Source organism: Nansenia antarctica (assembly GCF_963989245.1).
Source record: "Nansenia antarctica genome assembly, chromosome: 12".
NCBI classification, from domain to species: Eukaryota; Metazoa; Chordata; class Actinopteri; order Argentiniformes; family Microstomatidae; genus Nansenia; species Nansenia antarctica.
Genome location: NC_137682.1, coordinates 4,147,339 through 4,160,629, shown reverse-complemented (window position 1 = coordinate 4,160,629; position 13,291 = coordinate 4,147,339). Strand labels below are relative to the sequence as shown.

Here is a 13,291-nt window from a genome sequence, read left to right as displayed (position 1 = left end):
GATAACTGCACTTGTTGTGGTAATCCCTCCATACACACACATACCAACACACTCTGACAGGAGGTTTATTAATGTTGTGTTTATTAACGTGTTGGTTGTTTATATGATGTAAGGTGTGTTGAGAAATGCACTTTAGGACTAAATAAACATGAAACTTGAAGCTAACATGTTAGCTCCCATGGTTGGTCGTGTAGATAAATGTAATCTAGTCAAATATAATGTTATATAATAAGTTTATTCATCATATCTGCAGCATACAGCCGTAGACGTGTAATGGAATGCTTTGGGCAGCTAGCTCCTCAACAACGCCACAAAGTACTCAGATAATAAAAACAACAACATAGGAAGCAGTAGTAGTAAGAGATGGAGTCAAGCTGTATTCAGAGTTTTTCATTATGAAAACAAAGAATATGACTCCATGTCACACATCCCACAGCAACACAGATCTGACCAATCAGGTGTGAGCGCTGTGTCTGTGTGTCGGCCTTGTCAGGAGGACGGGGAGGTGAAGACACAAAATGGCCGTCTGGGTTTTTAGTGACGAGTGCTGCGCTTACACGACCTTAACAACATGTTGTCTCCTCCACGCCCTAGTGTGTGTGTGTGTGTGTGTGTGTGTGTGTGTGTGTGTTTGTGTGTGTGTGTGAGTGCGTGCGTGCGGTACTTTCCAGGAAATGCTTTGTCACACTGTGTGGTTTTATGAGTGTTTTGGTTGTGATGCTATAAAAGCGTTTCTTATCAAGAGGAGAAGCACCTCCTTCAGCGTGATGTCAAACATCATCAGAGTGATTCCAGTCTGACAACTACAGGGAACTCTGTGTTTGCTGCCACGCCCCCTGGACACACCTCCACCTCCACTGGGTTAGGTCAGTGTCAGGGTCAAGGTTAGTGTTAGTGTTAGGGTCAGGGTCAAGGTTAGTGTCAGGGTCAAGGTTAGTGTTAGGGTTAGGGTCAGGGTCAAGGTTAGTGTTAGGGTTAGGGCTAAGGTTAAGTTCAGGGTCAGGGTTAGGGTCAGGCCTACACACCTGTAACTAGTTGAATGTTGGATAGTTCAGCAGATAACTAGTTGAATGTTGGATAGTTCAGTAGATAACTAGTTGAATGTTGGATAGTTCAGTAGATAACTAGTTGAATGTTGGGTAGTTCAGTAGATACCGTAACTAGTTGAATGTTGGATAGTTCAGTAGATAATTAGTTGAATGTTGTAGATAACTAGTTGAATGTTGTAGATAACTAGATCTAGATCACTAGTCCAATGGCATCGATAGTCACAGGAAAGTTGCTGGGAGAAATGACACATTTCTCTCCTCTCCGTCTCTGGTCTGCTGCGTTTGTGAAGTAGCAGCGTAGTTCTCCAGGTGTGTTGGAGAGCAGCAGGACATCAGCCGAGCTCAGCAGAGGAGCAGAGACGTTGTTTTACTTCAGCCTGTCTGAACCTGAACCTGTTAGGCTTCATGATGATGATGATGATGTCAAGATGAAGGATTTACTCTGCACGTGAATCACCTGATAGTCAGAAACGCATCTCACTAGTCTGGCCTTGCCGTGGTGCCGAGCCCCTCAATGCCCCAGTAATGACACTGGTGTTAATACCAACAGTGGCCAGTAGAATGAATGAATGAATGAATGGTCTTTATTGTCATTGATATAGTACAGGTACCAAACAACGAAATTTGGGAGGGGGGGCTCCCCTGGTGCTAGGAAGAAAAAAAAACTAAAAACAAGAAGGGAAAAGAGCTGGTTTACATAAATAAAGGTTATGTACACTATCCACTATACTATACTATACAAATAAAACACTGTGCTGTACTCTATGCTATGCTATACCTATTCTAACATTTCCTATCTCTGAACCTTATGTACCCGAGGGTTGTCATATTGCACATAGTGTTATTGCACATTCATTTAAAGTGTCACAGTTTGCAGGTTTGAAATGTTCACAGTTGTGTTTCAGTGTTGCACTTGATTTCAATCTAGTAGCTGCCATCAAATTGTCTAGAATCTAGATTGTCCAGGGCCTAGAACATGCTGTTGATGTTGAACAAGATGTTAATACCAGCAGTGGCCAGTAGATGTTAATACCAGCAGTGGCCAGTAGATGTTAATACCAGCAGTGGCCAGTAGATGTTAATACCAGCAGTGACCAGTAGATGTTAATACCAGCAGTGGCCAGTAGGTGTTAATACCAGCAGTGGCCAGTAGATGGCGCTGCAGCTCCATGCTCAGTATTCTCTGTGTGTTGCTGTCTGACTGACATGGTTTGGGGTTTATAAAAGGGCTTCATCATTAAGGTGTTTCATGTTGGAAGCTGCAGTGTTCAACCCTAGTTAAAGAGACAGTCATGACTGATACATTTCCCCCGAAATTCTACGACAGTAAAAACATTATTATGAATATGATTATTATTATTATTATTATTATTATTATTATTATAGAGATACCACAGAGCTAAAGGGTCTTGTTGTGTATTCTTATTGGTTATGAATCAAACAACAGCTATTGAGTTTAAGATGATTTAATCCGAGTTACAAACAGATTTATACATACACGTGTTGATCCTGTGGCCTGGTGACAAAAAGAGGCCGCTTTCTCCCTTCCTGGCTGGTTTTCCCAGTCCCCTAGATCCCTGCCCCCTTATGCAAATACAGTCACAGGTCATAGCCTATCACCTTATCTAGATGGTCATGAGGGCCGTCCCCTGTGATGTCACTGTGATGTCACCCTTCCGGGTGCCCGCTGGTGCAAACATGAAGGCTACAGAATAGCATGACCCCCTATCATACTATCTATGCATGTGTGTGGAAATATACGACACATCCCCCCTCGGACCACCCAGAGGGTGTTCCGAAACTAAACGACCACAAAACAAAAACAAAAACACAAAACCCCACAAACCATCCCCAAAAAAAATAAAAAAAAAAAAATAAAAATTAAAAAATAAACAACAACAAACAGAAAAACTACACCAACACACAACACAAGAAGCACAATAACACAGACCAACCCAGGACCAGTATTAGGAACCAAAGATATTATAAACAAAAAATAGAAAACAACCAATAATAAAAAGAATTTTGAAAATAACAATCACAATTAAACTAAACACAGTTCATCATGCACAAATCAATACAGAAACTTCCAACGACCGATGTTTTCTTTGTCCTTGAAGCGTCAGGGTCAGAGGTTACTAGCACTTGTACCCAGTTGGAGAACAGCCTTTACCGCTGTCTCAGATTGATAACACTTTCATAGTCAGGAGCTTCCATTTTCGTTGCGCTAGGAACAGAACCTCTTTCCTATCTTTGCATAACCACCACATCACTTCTCAACTGACATCAATCACATACGATATAGAAATAAACAAACAATACACAAATAATAACATTCAGTTATCATAACACATAATTCCCCAACAGTAAGCACAGGACAAAGGGAATGCATTAATGCATAGATCTTCACCTCAGGTGAGGACTAGTCTTCTGAAAAGTTCATTAACGTGGACTGAGTGACTGATTTTCCAAAAACAGTCAATGAGGCCCTGCCTCCTAAGAAAGTCAAAAATCATGTCTGCTATAATAGGTGCTCCTATCTTAGCAAAATAAGTTTCCCATGCCCCTAAGACCGTTTCCAGCCATGCTATCATCTGCTGTCCATTCCCGTCGTTCCCTTTGATCTGCTGCTTCACTACCCTATTCATAGTCTTTAATCTTTTCCTAACTGGTCGTCGTCCGTCAGTGTCATTGAGGTTTAGGCAGCCGCCTGGTCCCCTCCCACGCTGATCAAGGTCTGGGGAGTCGCCCTCAGCATCATCTGAAGCATGGTGCAGGCACTCGCCAGCATCCCCAGTAGCACAGGTGTCCAGGCTTTGGACACTCCCAGGCTGGACCTCCAGACTGTCAACACTCTCTGCTTCGTTGGTTTCTGGTTCATTGGCATCTGGACAGCTTTCCACTGTCCCCTCGGTTTCAGGCACTGCCGGTAATGTCACTGGCTGTAACACTGGCATTGCCACTGGCTCAGGCAACACCACAGCATCTCGTCGTAGCTCCTCCTTCTCAGGTTCTCTGGGGACCTCGGCACCTGTTGGCACAACATCCTGCCTACTCTGTACATCCACCCCCCTGTCCACCACCCGTGGCCCTATTGGGGTAGGGATATGCCCAGACACCACTGGGGTACCCACTCTGATGTTGTTTCTCCAACAGACCCCACATTGACCTAAAGCATGGTCAATCTGTTCCATCAAATATGGACTCCAAAACCCATATTCCTTGGTGATCTTGCGTCTTACCTCCCCCCTAGCCACATGTGCTAATCCATGAGCTTCCCGTATTAACATGCCTAATAAATCTGAGGGTGCTACAACCAACCCCTCATGATTCCTCCATAGACCTGTGTCATCCTGACTTGCCCCCCTTGCTAGCCAAACGTTCTTGTCTAACATAGTTTCTCTACTCTGTAACATCAATAAATCCTCAAGTGTGACCATGCCCTGTAATTGCTTTTCATGTGTGACCAGAAGACCTTTACCTGCCTTGTCTGCTCCTGTAATGGCTTTGGCTGCATCCTCTGCAGCCCTGTTACCTTGTGTGACATGTGATGAGTCAGACCTGTGTGTGGCACACTTCACTATGGCTAATTCCTTTGGCTTCATCATGGCTTGTAACAGCTTCATGATCTGTGCGTGGTGCTGTATAGGCGTACCATCAGTTCTCTTAAAACCCCGCCCCCTCCATACAGCTCCATTAAAATGACAAACATTATGTACATAGGCAGAGTCGGTGTACACTGTCACTCTCCGTCCGGTTCCCAAGTTGCATGCTTCCGTGAGGGCAATCAATTCAGCCAACTGAGCTGAGCATGGCTGAGGAACTGCCTCAGCCTGTTCTACAATAAACTTTGAATTCTGTGCTTTAACTAAGGAATACCCAGCGCACAAAGTTTCTCCTACCCCGTAACAAGACCCATCAACCCAATATTCTATATCAGCTCCCTTTAAAGGCAAAGCTTGTAGGTCTGTTCTATGCTTTATCACTCTGGCTGTCGATGGAATCTGAACACCGGATGGCACCGTCACCTGACAGCCGTCAGGTGTGCATTTTACTGTACAGTTCAATTGGCATTGAGCATCTTTCCCTAGCAGCCCTGTTGGCGTGTGTTCTGACACAAGTGTTGACAGAGTTGCTCTCTGTCCCTTGTACTCTAAGTCTACAAGCTCAGTTGTAGGAATCAGCTGTTTAATTCCCTCAAATCCGATTGTCTTGACATATTCTCCAGACATAGGAAGGTGCGTGGCGTCTTCAGGCTTCTTTGTCACCACCAGCTGGCACCTCCCACTCGGATCTTCCGGGCACCCCTATAGGCCAGCTGCTGGGCCTCCGTAAGGGTTCATCACTCCTGGAGCAGGTGTAGTAGGAGGCCAATATCCTCCTCCTTGGCTCCCCCCTGCGCCCCCCTGGGGCCTGTAGCAGCAGGTACAGGCTAGATGTCCATTCTGGTCACATTGGCAACATGGTTCTAGCATCTCCTTCCCTGCTGCTGTCCATCCCCCTGGTGGTGGTCCTTGGCCAGGCTGTGTGTACATCTGGTATGGAACCGCTTGCACCCCTGGTGGCCCTTGTGGGTATGGATACCCCCCTTGTGGCCCCTGTGGGTAGGACTGGTAAGTAGCAGGATACCCCCCTTGTGGCCCCTGTGAGTAGGACTGGTAAGTAGCAGTCTGCACTCCAGGTGGCTGTTGCTGTGGGGCTAAAGCCTGCACTCCCTCTATGTTCCTCTCGCTTTCAGTCAATTGCAAATGAGTCAATATTCTGAGGGATTCTTCGTCTCGTGCCTTCTGTATCTGAATGTTCTTTCGATATAACTCAACTTGATGAGCTACGTGGTCTATATAAACAGCTTTGTTCATGTGTCGTAGCCCCACCACTTCTGCTAGCTTATCCTTAACTGGGGTAGGAAGCCCTTCTTGTATTTTTTCCCTGATTATGGATTTTTCTAAGGGGTTATCTTCAGCGTCTTTCCCTGTCACACTTCTCCATTGAGAGTGCACACGGGCAACATAACCCCTGGGATTCTCATCCCCCCCCAGTGGCTTCACAATGATATTGTCTGGGTGAATGTGAGTAGGGTAGATCTCCCTGATTGCTTTCCACAGTTTGCCTCTGTTTGCTGCGAAGAGCTCTGGATCATAAACTGATGTATTGATATATCTATGAAGTCCTGCCTTCATCAATATTTCCTGCATTGTATCCAATCCTGCAATAAAAGCTAAGAGTCTTTTCAGGTCTCCCATTGCGGCCTGCGTTCCTGTCAGTATCACGTCGACCTCTCGCGTCCACGAATGTCCTCCCTCTTGAAGAACGGGGAGCTTCTCCATCACTTCAGACAGATCTGTATGATGCCACGGATGATATTCCATCTTGTTACCCCGAATCAGCACTGGACAGTTCTTTAATGTATTTGATGACATTCGGTGACAATCTTCCTCTCTTTCCGCTTTCTCCGGGCGTCTTCTCCCACCTTTCCTTTCGGCTGTGGCTATCATCTTCCTGACCTGCGCGTTGTAGCCTCCATCTGCATTGTCGTCATCACTTGAGTCTTCACTGCCATCTTCGCTGTCATCTTCCTCGTCACTCCTGTCGTCCCCTTTTCCCCTTGGCTCCTTCTTCTTCTTCTTCTGGGAATGGTCCTTCATTGCCTTAGCATATGGAGGGGGACTGGAGACTGGACACATGTTTGTGAATGGAATGTTCAATTTCTGTTCCAGTGTTCTGGCCAATTCATTTTTCTTTTCTGGATTCATGTGAGCTGTTTTCTCATTCCAAGCTGATGCTACTTTCTGCCCCTCTACCTTAAAGAGGTCTAAGATGTCTAATTCTAACTTGCGTTTCTCTGACCTATCTTTCCCTTTCTGATTTGCCTTGTGTACATTGATAAGTATCTCCAATGTTGCAATTAATTGTAAATTAAGGCTGCCCTCTTTCGGCCACGGCTGTTCAATGTATGCCCAACGGCTATTCCATTTCGTTGACATTTTGCTAATTTCCCTAACAAGAGGATTCATTTTTTCCACTATAGCCATAGGGGATAAAGTTGCCAATATTCCACTATCCTCACTAATATCTTTTAACACCTTCGTTGAATTTGCTCCCATTTTAAGCTGATTGATTTATACTGCTCAATATGCTGAAAATATTCTATAAGGTGTACTTTTCTTACAACCCACCTTCCTATTGTCTTGTTTGCTAAACAAATGCTAGTCCAATATAACTGTATTAACCATCCCCACAAAACCCTGCAACTCAAAATAACAGATTTGCCTCTTGTGTATGTCAGTGCAGTATTAACTTAAATCTAATATCTGTGTAAGTACTTTATACTTAAATGTGTTTCCTAATTGTTTATGAATATGTGTCACTTAATTACTCATTCAATACTAATTACAGTTCTGGTCAACACAATTATTAAATCACAAAGGTTGGTCAACACCTAAGTATTCACCGATTTACAAAAACCCTTTTACTGCTTAATTATCAATACAAACTATTCTGCTATTCCTAATCAAATACTGTGAAAACGAACTTAACTTGAAATAAAAAGATGTAAAACACGAATATTAATTACAACCTGTAAAGAAATCGACTTGTTATTTGGAAAAGAATGAATGATTAATTATTAATTACAATCTGTAAAGAAATCGACTTGTTATTGGGAAAGAATGAATGATTAATTAGACTTAGTCATTGTACAATCGTACACTTCATTGATGTAAACCTGTGAAGTCATTCAGCTATTATCGAAAAAAGAAATGATTATTATTAGATTATCACAAAACAATTGATCAAAGTTCTGTGAAACAGAAAATGAAATGATCTGAATAATTAATTCAATCAATTAGTAATTAATTAAATTAATTAAAGTAATATATAACGATCATTTACGAACATCATCAATGAAGGAGGGTTGTATTTCATCTTTCTACAGAGAGCCAATGTTTTAAAAATGTCTTGTCGTATTTTGTCCAGCAGGCGGCGCCAAGCAACCGACTTGCGTATCGATTGCGCATGCGCCAGCGCCTCCGTGTAAAATGGAGTAGGGGAAGGAGGGGCTAGTCTTTGTCCTTCTGGGGGAAAAACCGCTCCTGTGAAAAGATTTGTCTCACAACATCCACGACACAACAATTTCACGATTATCTTTCAATCCAGTTAAACTATTATTTCCCAAATTAAATCTCATTCAAATATTCAATGCATTCACGTTTTCCACTTTTCATAAAGAGGGGTCAATGAATGCTTTTCATGTTCTCTTCATAGAGATATCTAGGCCTGTGTGTCCGCGTGTCTGCGCGCGTGCCCGAGCGTGCGTGTTATCGCTCCGTTTACAACAATGGACAATGCAAATGGCGCCTACGCTCCGCTAAAAGTACACTGCAAATGGCGTCCTTTCACACAGACAAAGAGACTCATAAGAGTCTCACTGCTACAATACAAAATAGACTACAGTCCATTTACACTTTAACACAATTCTACACACACACTCACGATATTCCGTAATACCGTCCAAACAATATCTATTAGTTACAAAAATAGACTACACAATATTACACAAAAAGGCGAATTACCAAATTCGGCCCTTATCACCAACCCAGGCTTATTAAAGATTATGAAAAGTTTGTTTCTATTCCAACAAGATTACCGTTACACAGATTCTTTTGACTATAACTTATCTGAGATTTACAGTCTATTTTAAACACACCAATCGACTAGAGAGAGATCTCTGCAGAAAACCTACCTTCTTCGTCAGATTGAAGAGTTTGCAAAATACTGTAAATTAAGCTATATTATCTCCGTTGCTTGCTCGCCATGTGTTGTGTATTCTTATTGGTTATGAATCAAACAACAGCTATTGAGTTTAAGATGATTTAATCCGAGTTACAAACAGATTTATACATACACGTGTTGATCCTGTGGCCTGGTGACAAAAAGAGGCCGCTTTCTCCCTTCCTGGCTGGTTTTCCCAGTCCCCTAGATCCCTGCCCCCTTATGCAAATACAGTCACAGGTCATAGCCTATCACCTTATCTAGATGGTCATGAGGGCCGTCCCCTGTGATGTCACTGTGATGTCACCCTTCCGGGTGCCCGCTGGTGCAAACATGAAGGCTACAGAATAGCATGACCCCCTATCATACTATCTATGCATGTGTGTGGAAATATACGACAGTCTCTTAAGTGTGAAGATTCACCGTCAGTGACCAAATATGATGGTAAACCACCTTTGTAAGAGTTCATACATACATGGTATTATATCTCTGCATTCTCTCATTCATGTTTCTTCTAGTGACCCACACCTTTCAGAACCTCTACACTGCATCCTCTGGAGTTCCAAACCTCCCAGAGTTTGTGGCTGTGGCGATGGTGGATGGTGTTCAGATTGAACACTATGACAGCATCACCAAGAGATGCGTGCCCAAACTGGACTGGATGAACAACGTGACTAAAGATGAGCCACAGTACTGGGAGACACAGACTCAGCTTCTGATGGGCCACCTGCAGGTCAACAAAGCAAACCTTGGTATTGCAAAGCAGCGTTTCAACCAGAGTGGAGGTGAGAGCAACACCTTCTTTACTGTTACATTCCTCCTGATGGTTTTAACCATAGTTGATATTTCCGTGTTGTTCTCTTGGATCTGGGGAAGTTCTGACATGATCCGTCTCACATTGAGAAGCATCAACATGATCCTACACACACACACACACACACACGCACACAGGCACACACACGCACACACACAGGCACGCGCACGCACACACACACACAAGCACACGCACACACTCTCTCTCTTACACAAAGGCACGCACACACACACGCAGTCACGCACACACACACACACTCTCTCTCTGATTAATGAACTCTGTGTCTGAGTGAAGGTGTGACATCACTGTGTTTTATTACTGCTGATAAACCATGATAGAGAACCCTGTGTGACTGAACTCCACCCTCTCTCTCTCCCCCCCCATCATCTCCCTCTCTCCCCCCCCCCCCCCTCCTCTCTCTCTCTCTCTCTCCCACTCTCTCTCTCAGATGTACATATTAACCAGATGATGGATGGTTGTAGTTGGGATGAGGAGACTGGAGTCACAGAGGGGTTTCGTCAGTATGGTTATGATGGAGAGGACTTCCTGTCCTTTGACCTGCGGACGTCTACATGGATCGCTCCAGTGTCACAGGCCGTCATCACCAAACACAGGTTGGACAGAGATCTAGCTACTAATGAGTACTACAAACACTTCTACACCCAGACCTGCGTTGAGTATCTGAAGAAGTACCTGCAGTACGGGGAGAGCACTCTGAAGAGGACAGGTACACACACACTGACACATTTCTTACTCATATTGCTCTCTCTCTCTCCCTCTCTCTATCTTTCTCTCTCCCACTGCCTCACCCCCTCTCTCCCTCTCACTCTCTCTACCCTTCTCTCTCTCCCCCTCCTCTTTCCCCCCCCCTCTCTCTCCTCCTTCCTCTCACTCCATCATCCCCCGCTCTCTCACCCCACCCTATCCCTCCCCCACAAACTGCTGCCCCAAGCTCCCTCCCCCTCCCTCTTCCTTACCCTCCCTCTCTCTCCCCCTCCTTTCTCTCTACCTCCCTCCCTCCCCCTTCATACCCACCTCCCCCCCTCCTCCATTTGAAGACATCTCACATTTGTGTGATTAGTCAAGTTCAGTTGGGTTCATCCCCACAATTTAACTTTTATTTATGCTCCTTTCTATCACTCCCTCTCTCTTCCCATCTCTCTACCCCTGCTGTTCTCTCTTCCCCTCCCTCTTACTCCCTCCCTCTCTTCCTCTCCCCCTTCCCTTTCTCCCCCCCCCCCCCCCCCCCCCAGTCCCTCCCTCAGTGTCTCTGCTCCAGAAGACCCCCTCCTCTCCAGTCACCTGCCACGCTACAGGTTTCTACCCCAGTGCAGTGATGGTGTTCTGGTCGAGAGATGGAAATCAGCTGTTTGAGGATGTGGAGTACGGAGAGCTTCTCCCCAACCACGACGGAACCTTCCAGATGAGGACTCGCCTCCTTGTGAAGCCTGAGGACTGGGAGAAGAACCAGTATGACTGTGTGGTTCAGCTCTCTGGGATGGAGGTCGACATCGTCATCAGACTGGAGCGCTCCGTGATAAAGACCAACAGAGGTAAGAAGATACAACGTGATCATTCTCAGTGACTCAGAGTACAGCAGAGCACCATGTTCTCCCTCACTAAACGTCCTCATGTTCTCCATCTCTCAGCGGACCTGGTCAGCGTACCCCTCTCTGACAACATGTTCACTCTTCACATTCACAAAGTCCCTTCAGGAACTCTTACTGAGTGACAGAGAAAGTGGCTTGGTTGAGAGGAAACCAAACTGTGACCCAGAGTTCCAGTCTGACTGCTCTGTGTTGGTTACAGGTGCCACTGACCCCCCCGCCTCCCTGGGCCTCATCATTGGAGCTGTGGTCGGACTCCTCCTCCTGGCTGCCATCATCACCACTGTGTTCTTCATCATGAAGAAGAAGAGCAAGAAAGGTGAGAAACGCCTCCTCTTCATCATATCATCAGTGGAGGTGTTGTTGTCAGTATGTTAGCAGTGATGAAGTCGTCTGTATTGATGTGTGTTAGTGGAGTTGGTAGATGGAGATGTTTCACCAGGAATAGTGTTGTGATGTGAAGTCAGGGCTGGAGAAGTAGCGCCTCTAAGGAATCTAAAGAGAACACAGGCGTGTTATCAGGTTTGATCCTGTCAGGAACACCAAATACACTAGAAATACAGGATGTGACATATGTAGTTAGCAACGTCTCTTACATGTTGGTTAGTTAGTAAAGTGTCATACATGTTGGTTAGTTAGTAAAGTGTCATACATGTTGGTTAGTTAGTAATAGTAATATTCTATTAAACCAAACTATAAGAGTCAGTAATATCTTCATGTACAACTCTGTGTTTCAGGCTTCTCCCAAGCTAGCAGTAAGTATTCTACACCTTCGTGTTGCATTTACAAATGTACACTGAACTGAATGACAATCATGTGTGGCTGTTCACCATGTATCTTTTACTGGAAACTGTAAAAACTGAAATATTTACTTACATTTAATTTAATATTGTATCTATTTAGTTGTTGTTGTTGTTGTTGTGTTTTATACTGTGTGAATGTTAATCTGCTATGGTGCGTCTTGGCCAGGGCTGCCTTATAAAAGAGATTCATATCTCAAAGTGACCTGGATAAATAAAGCATGAATGAAAACATGCAAATGTTGTTGACGTATAACATGGGACTGTTTCCATGTCAGAATGTAGTTCTGTATTCCTGGTTAGTTGAACTGGCCTTGTCTTGTTTCCTCGTAGCTTCTGACGACAGTTCCAACAACTCTGCACCCAAAGCATGAGGTTTCTCTGCACTGATGAAACAGGTGAGATCCTAGTTGTGGAAACAGACTTCATCCATGCATACGACACTAGTCCTCTGTTGACATGAGTCAGTGATTTAGGGCCGACATGCTAGGCAGTTCTAGAATAGGTGGGTCTCTCAAGTCTGGTCTCTTTGACCTCCAGAGGAACACGTAGGTCTAGGGGATGGCAGGGCTTAAAGTACTCCGGCACAGTGCCGGATTTCCGGCGCGGGAGAATAAAAAATAAAAAAAATGCAATTGCGGCATTGCGCCGACGTGGTGGCGGGGGCGCTGTTTCACAAATAACTTAGCTTTCGTGTTTGCTAGCGAAACAGCTGATAGTTGATGTTGACTGCTCAAGGAGAATACATATTTGAAAGTACAGAATGCCTGAGAGCCTTATATTGCATTATATTACATTATATTTTGAATGGCCATCTGGTGCCTGAATATTGTTTTTTCCTTTACATAAATAATGACATTTCCACCATAAATTGATGGCGAAAGGGCACAAATTGGTGCATATCAATTCACCAGAATGCAAGAAATTAAGTGTTTGATGCTCGTTTAAGGACCCCCAGACTGCCCTGCTTCATGGGTCCCCCCCGATGTCAAACACCACTGGTACCACCTCCGCCTCATTTTGAGCCAGGAAAAACCCTGAGTAGTGACGGGAAGCCTTATGGGACGTGGTGCCAAGAAGGAGAATATAAGTGATAGTGGCTTAATAAGTAATCAGTTTGTTCTTTTAAAGACATGTATATATTTTATTCTGTATTGTTATAGTGATAGTGGCTTAATAAGTGATGCAATCAGTTTGGCCTTTTAAAGACATCTAATTTTATTTATTTTTTATTAAGTATAAAACAGTATT

At 44.3% G+C, this 13,291-nt stretch overlaps 1 protein-coding gene across 1 annotated transcript in view; it reads left to right on the top strand.

Moving 5' to 3' along the window:
- LOC308168572 (major histocompatibility complex class I-related gene protein-like) overlaps nucleotides 1–12,414 on the top strand; it is a gene marked incomplete at its 3' end in the record, with an annotated part of 14,794 nt that extends 2,380 nt beyond the window's left edge. The window contains exons 2-6 of the mRNA XM_080543172.1: nucleotides 9,338–9,604; nucleotides 10,082–10,360; nucleotides 10,887–11,186; nucleotides 11,443–11,559; nucleotides 12,374–12,414. Coding sequence (XP_080399298.1) covers nucleotides 9,338–9,604; nucleotides 10,082–10,360; nucleotides 10,887–11,186; nucleotides 11,443–11,559; nucleotides 12,374–12,414 — 1,004 coding nt within the window. The remainder of the gene's footprint in view (nucleotides 1–9,337; nucleotides 9,605–10,081; nucleotides 10,361–10,886; nucleotides 11,187–11,442; nucleotides 11,560–12,373) is intronic.
- Nucleotides 12,415–13,291: the final 877 nt, after the last annotated feature.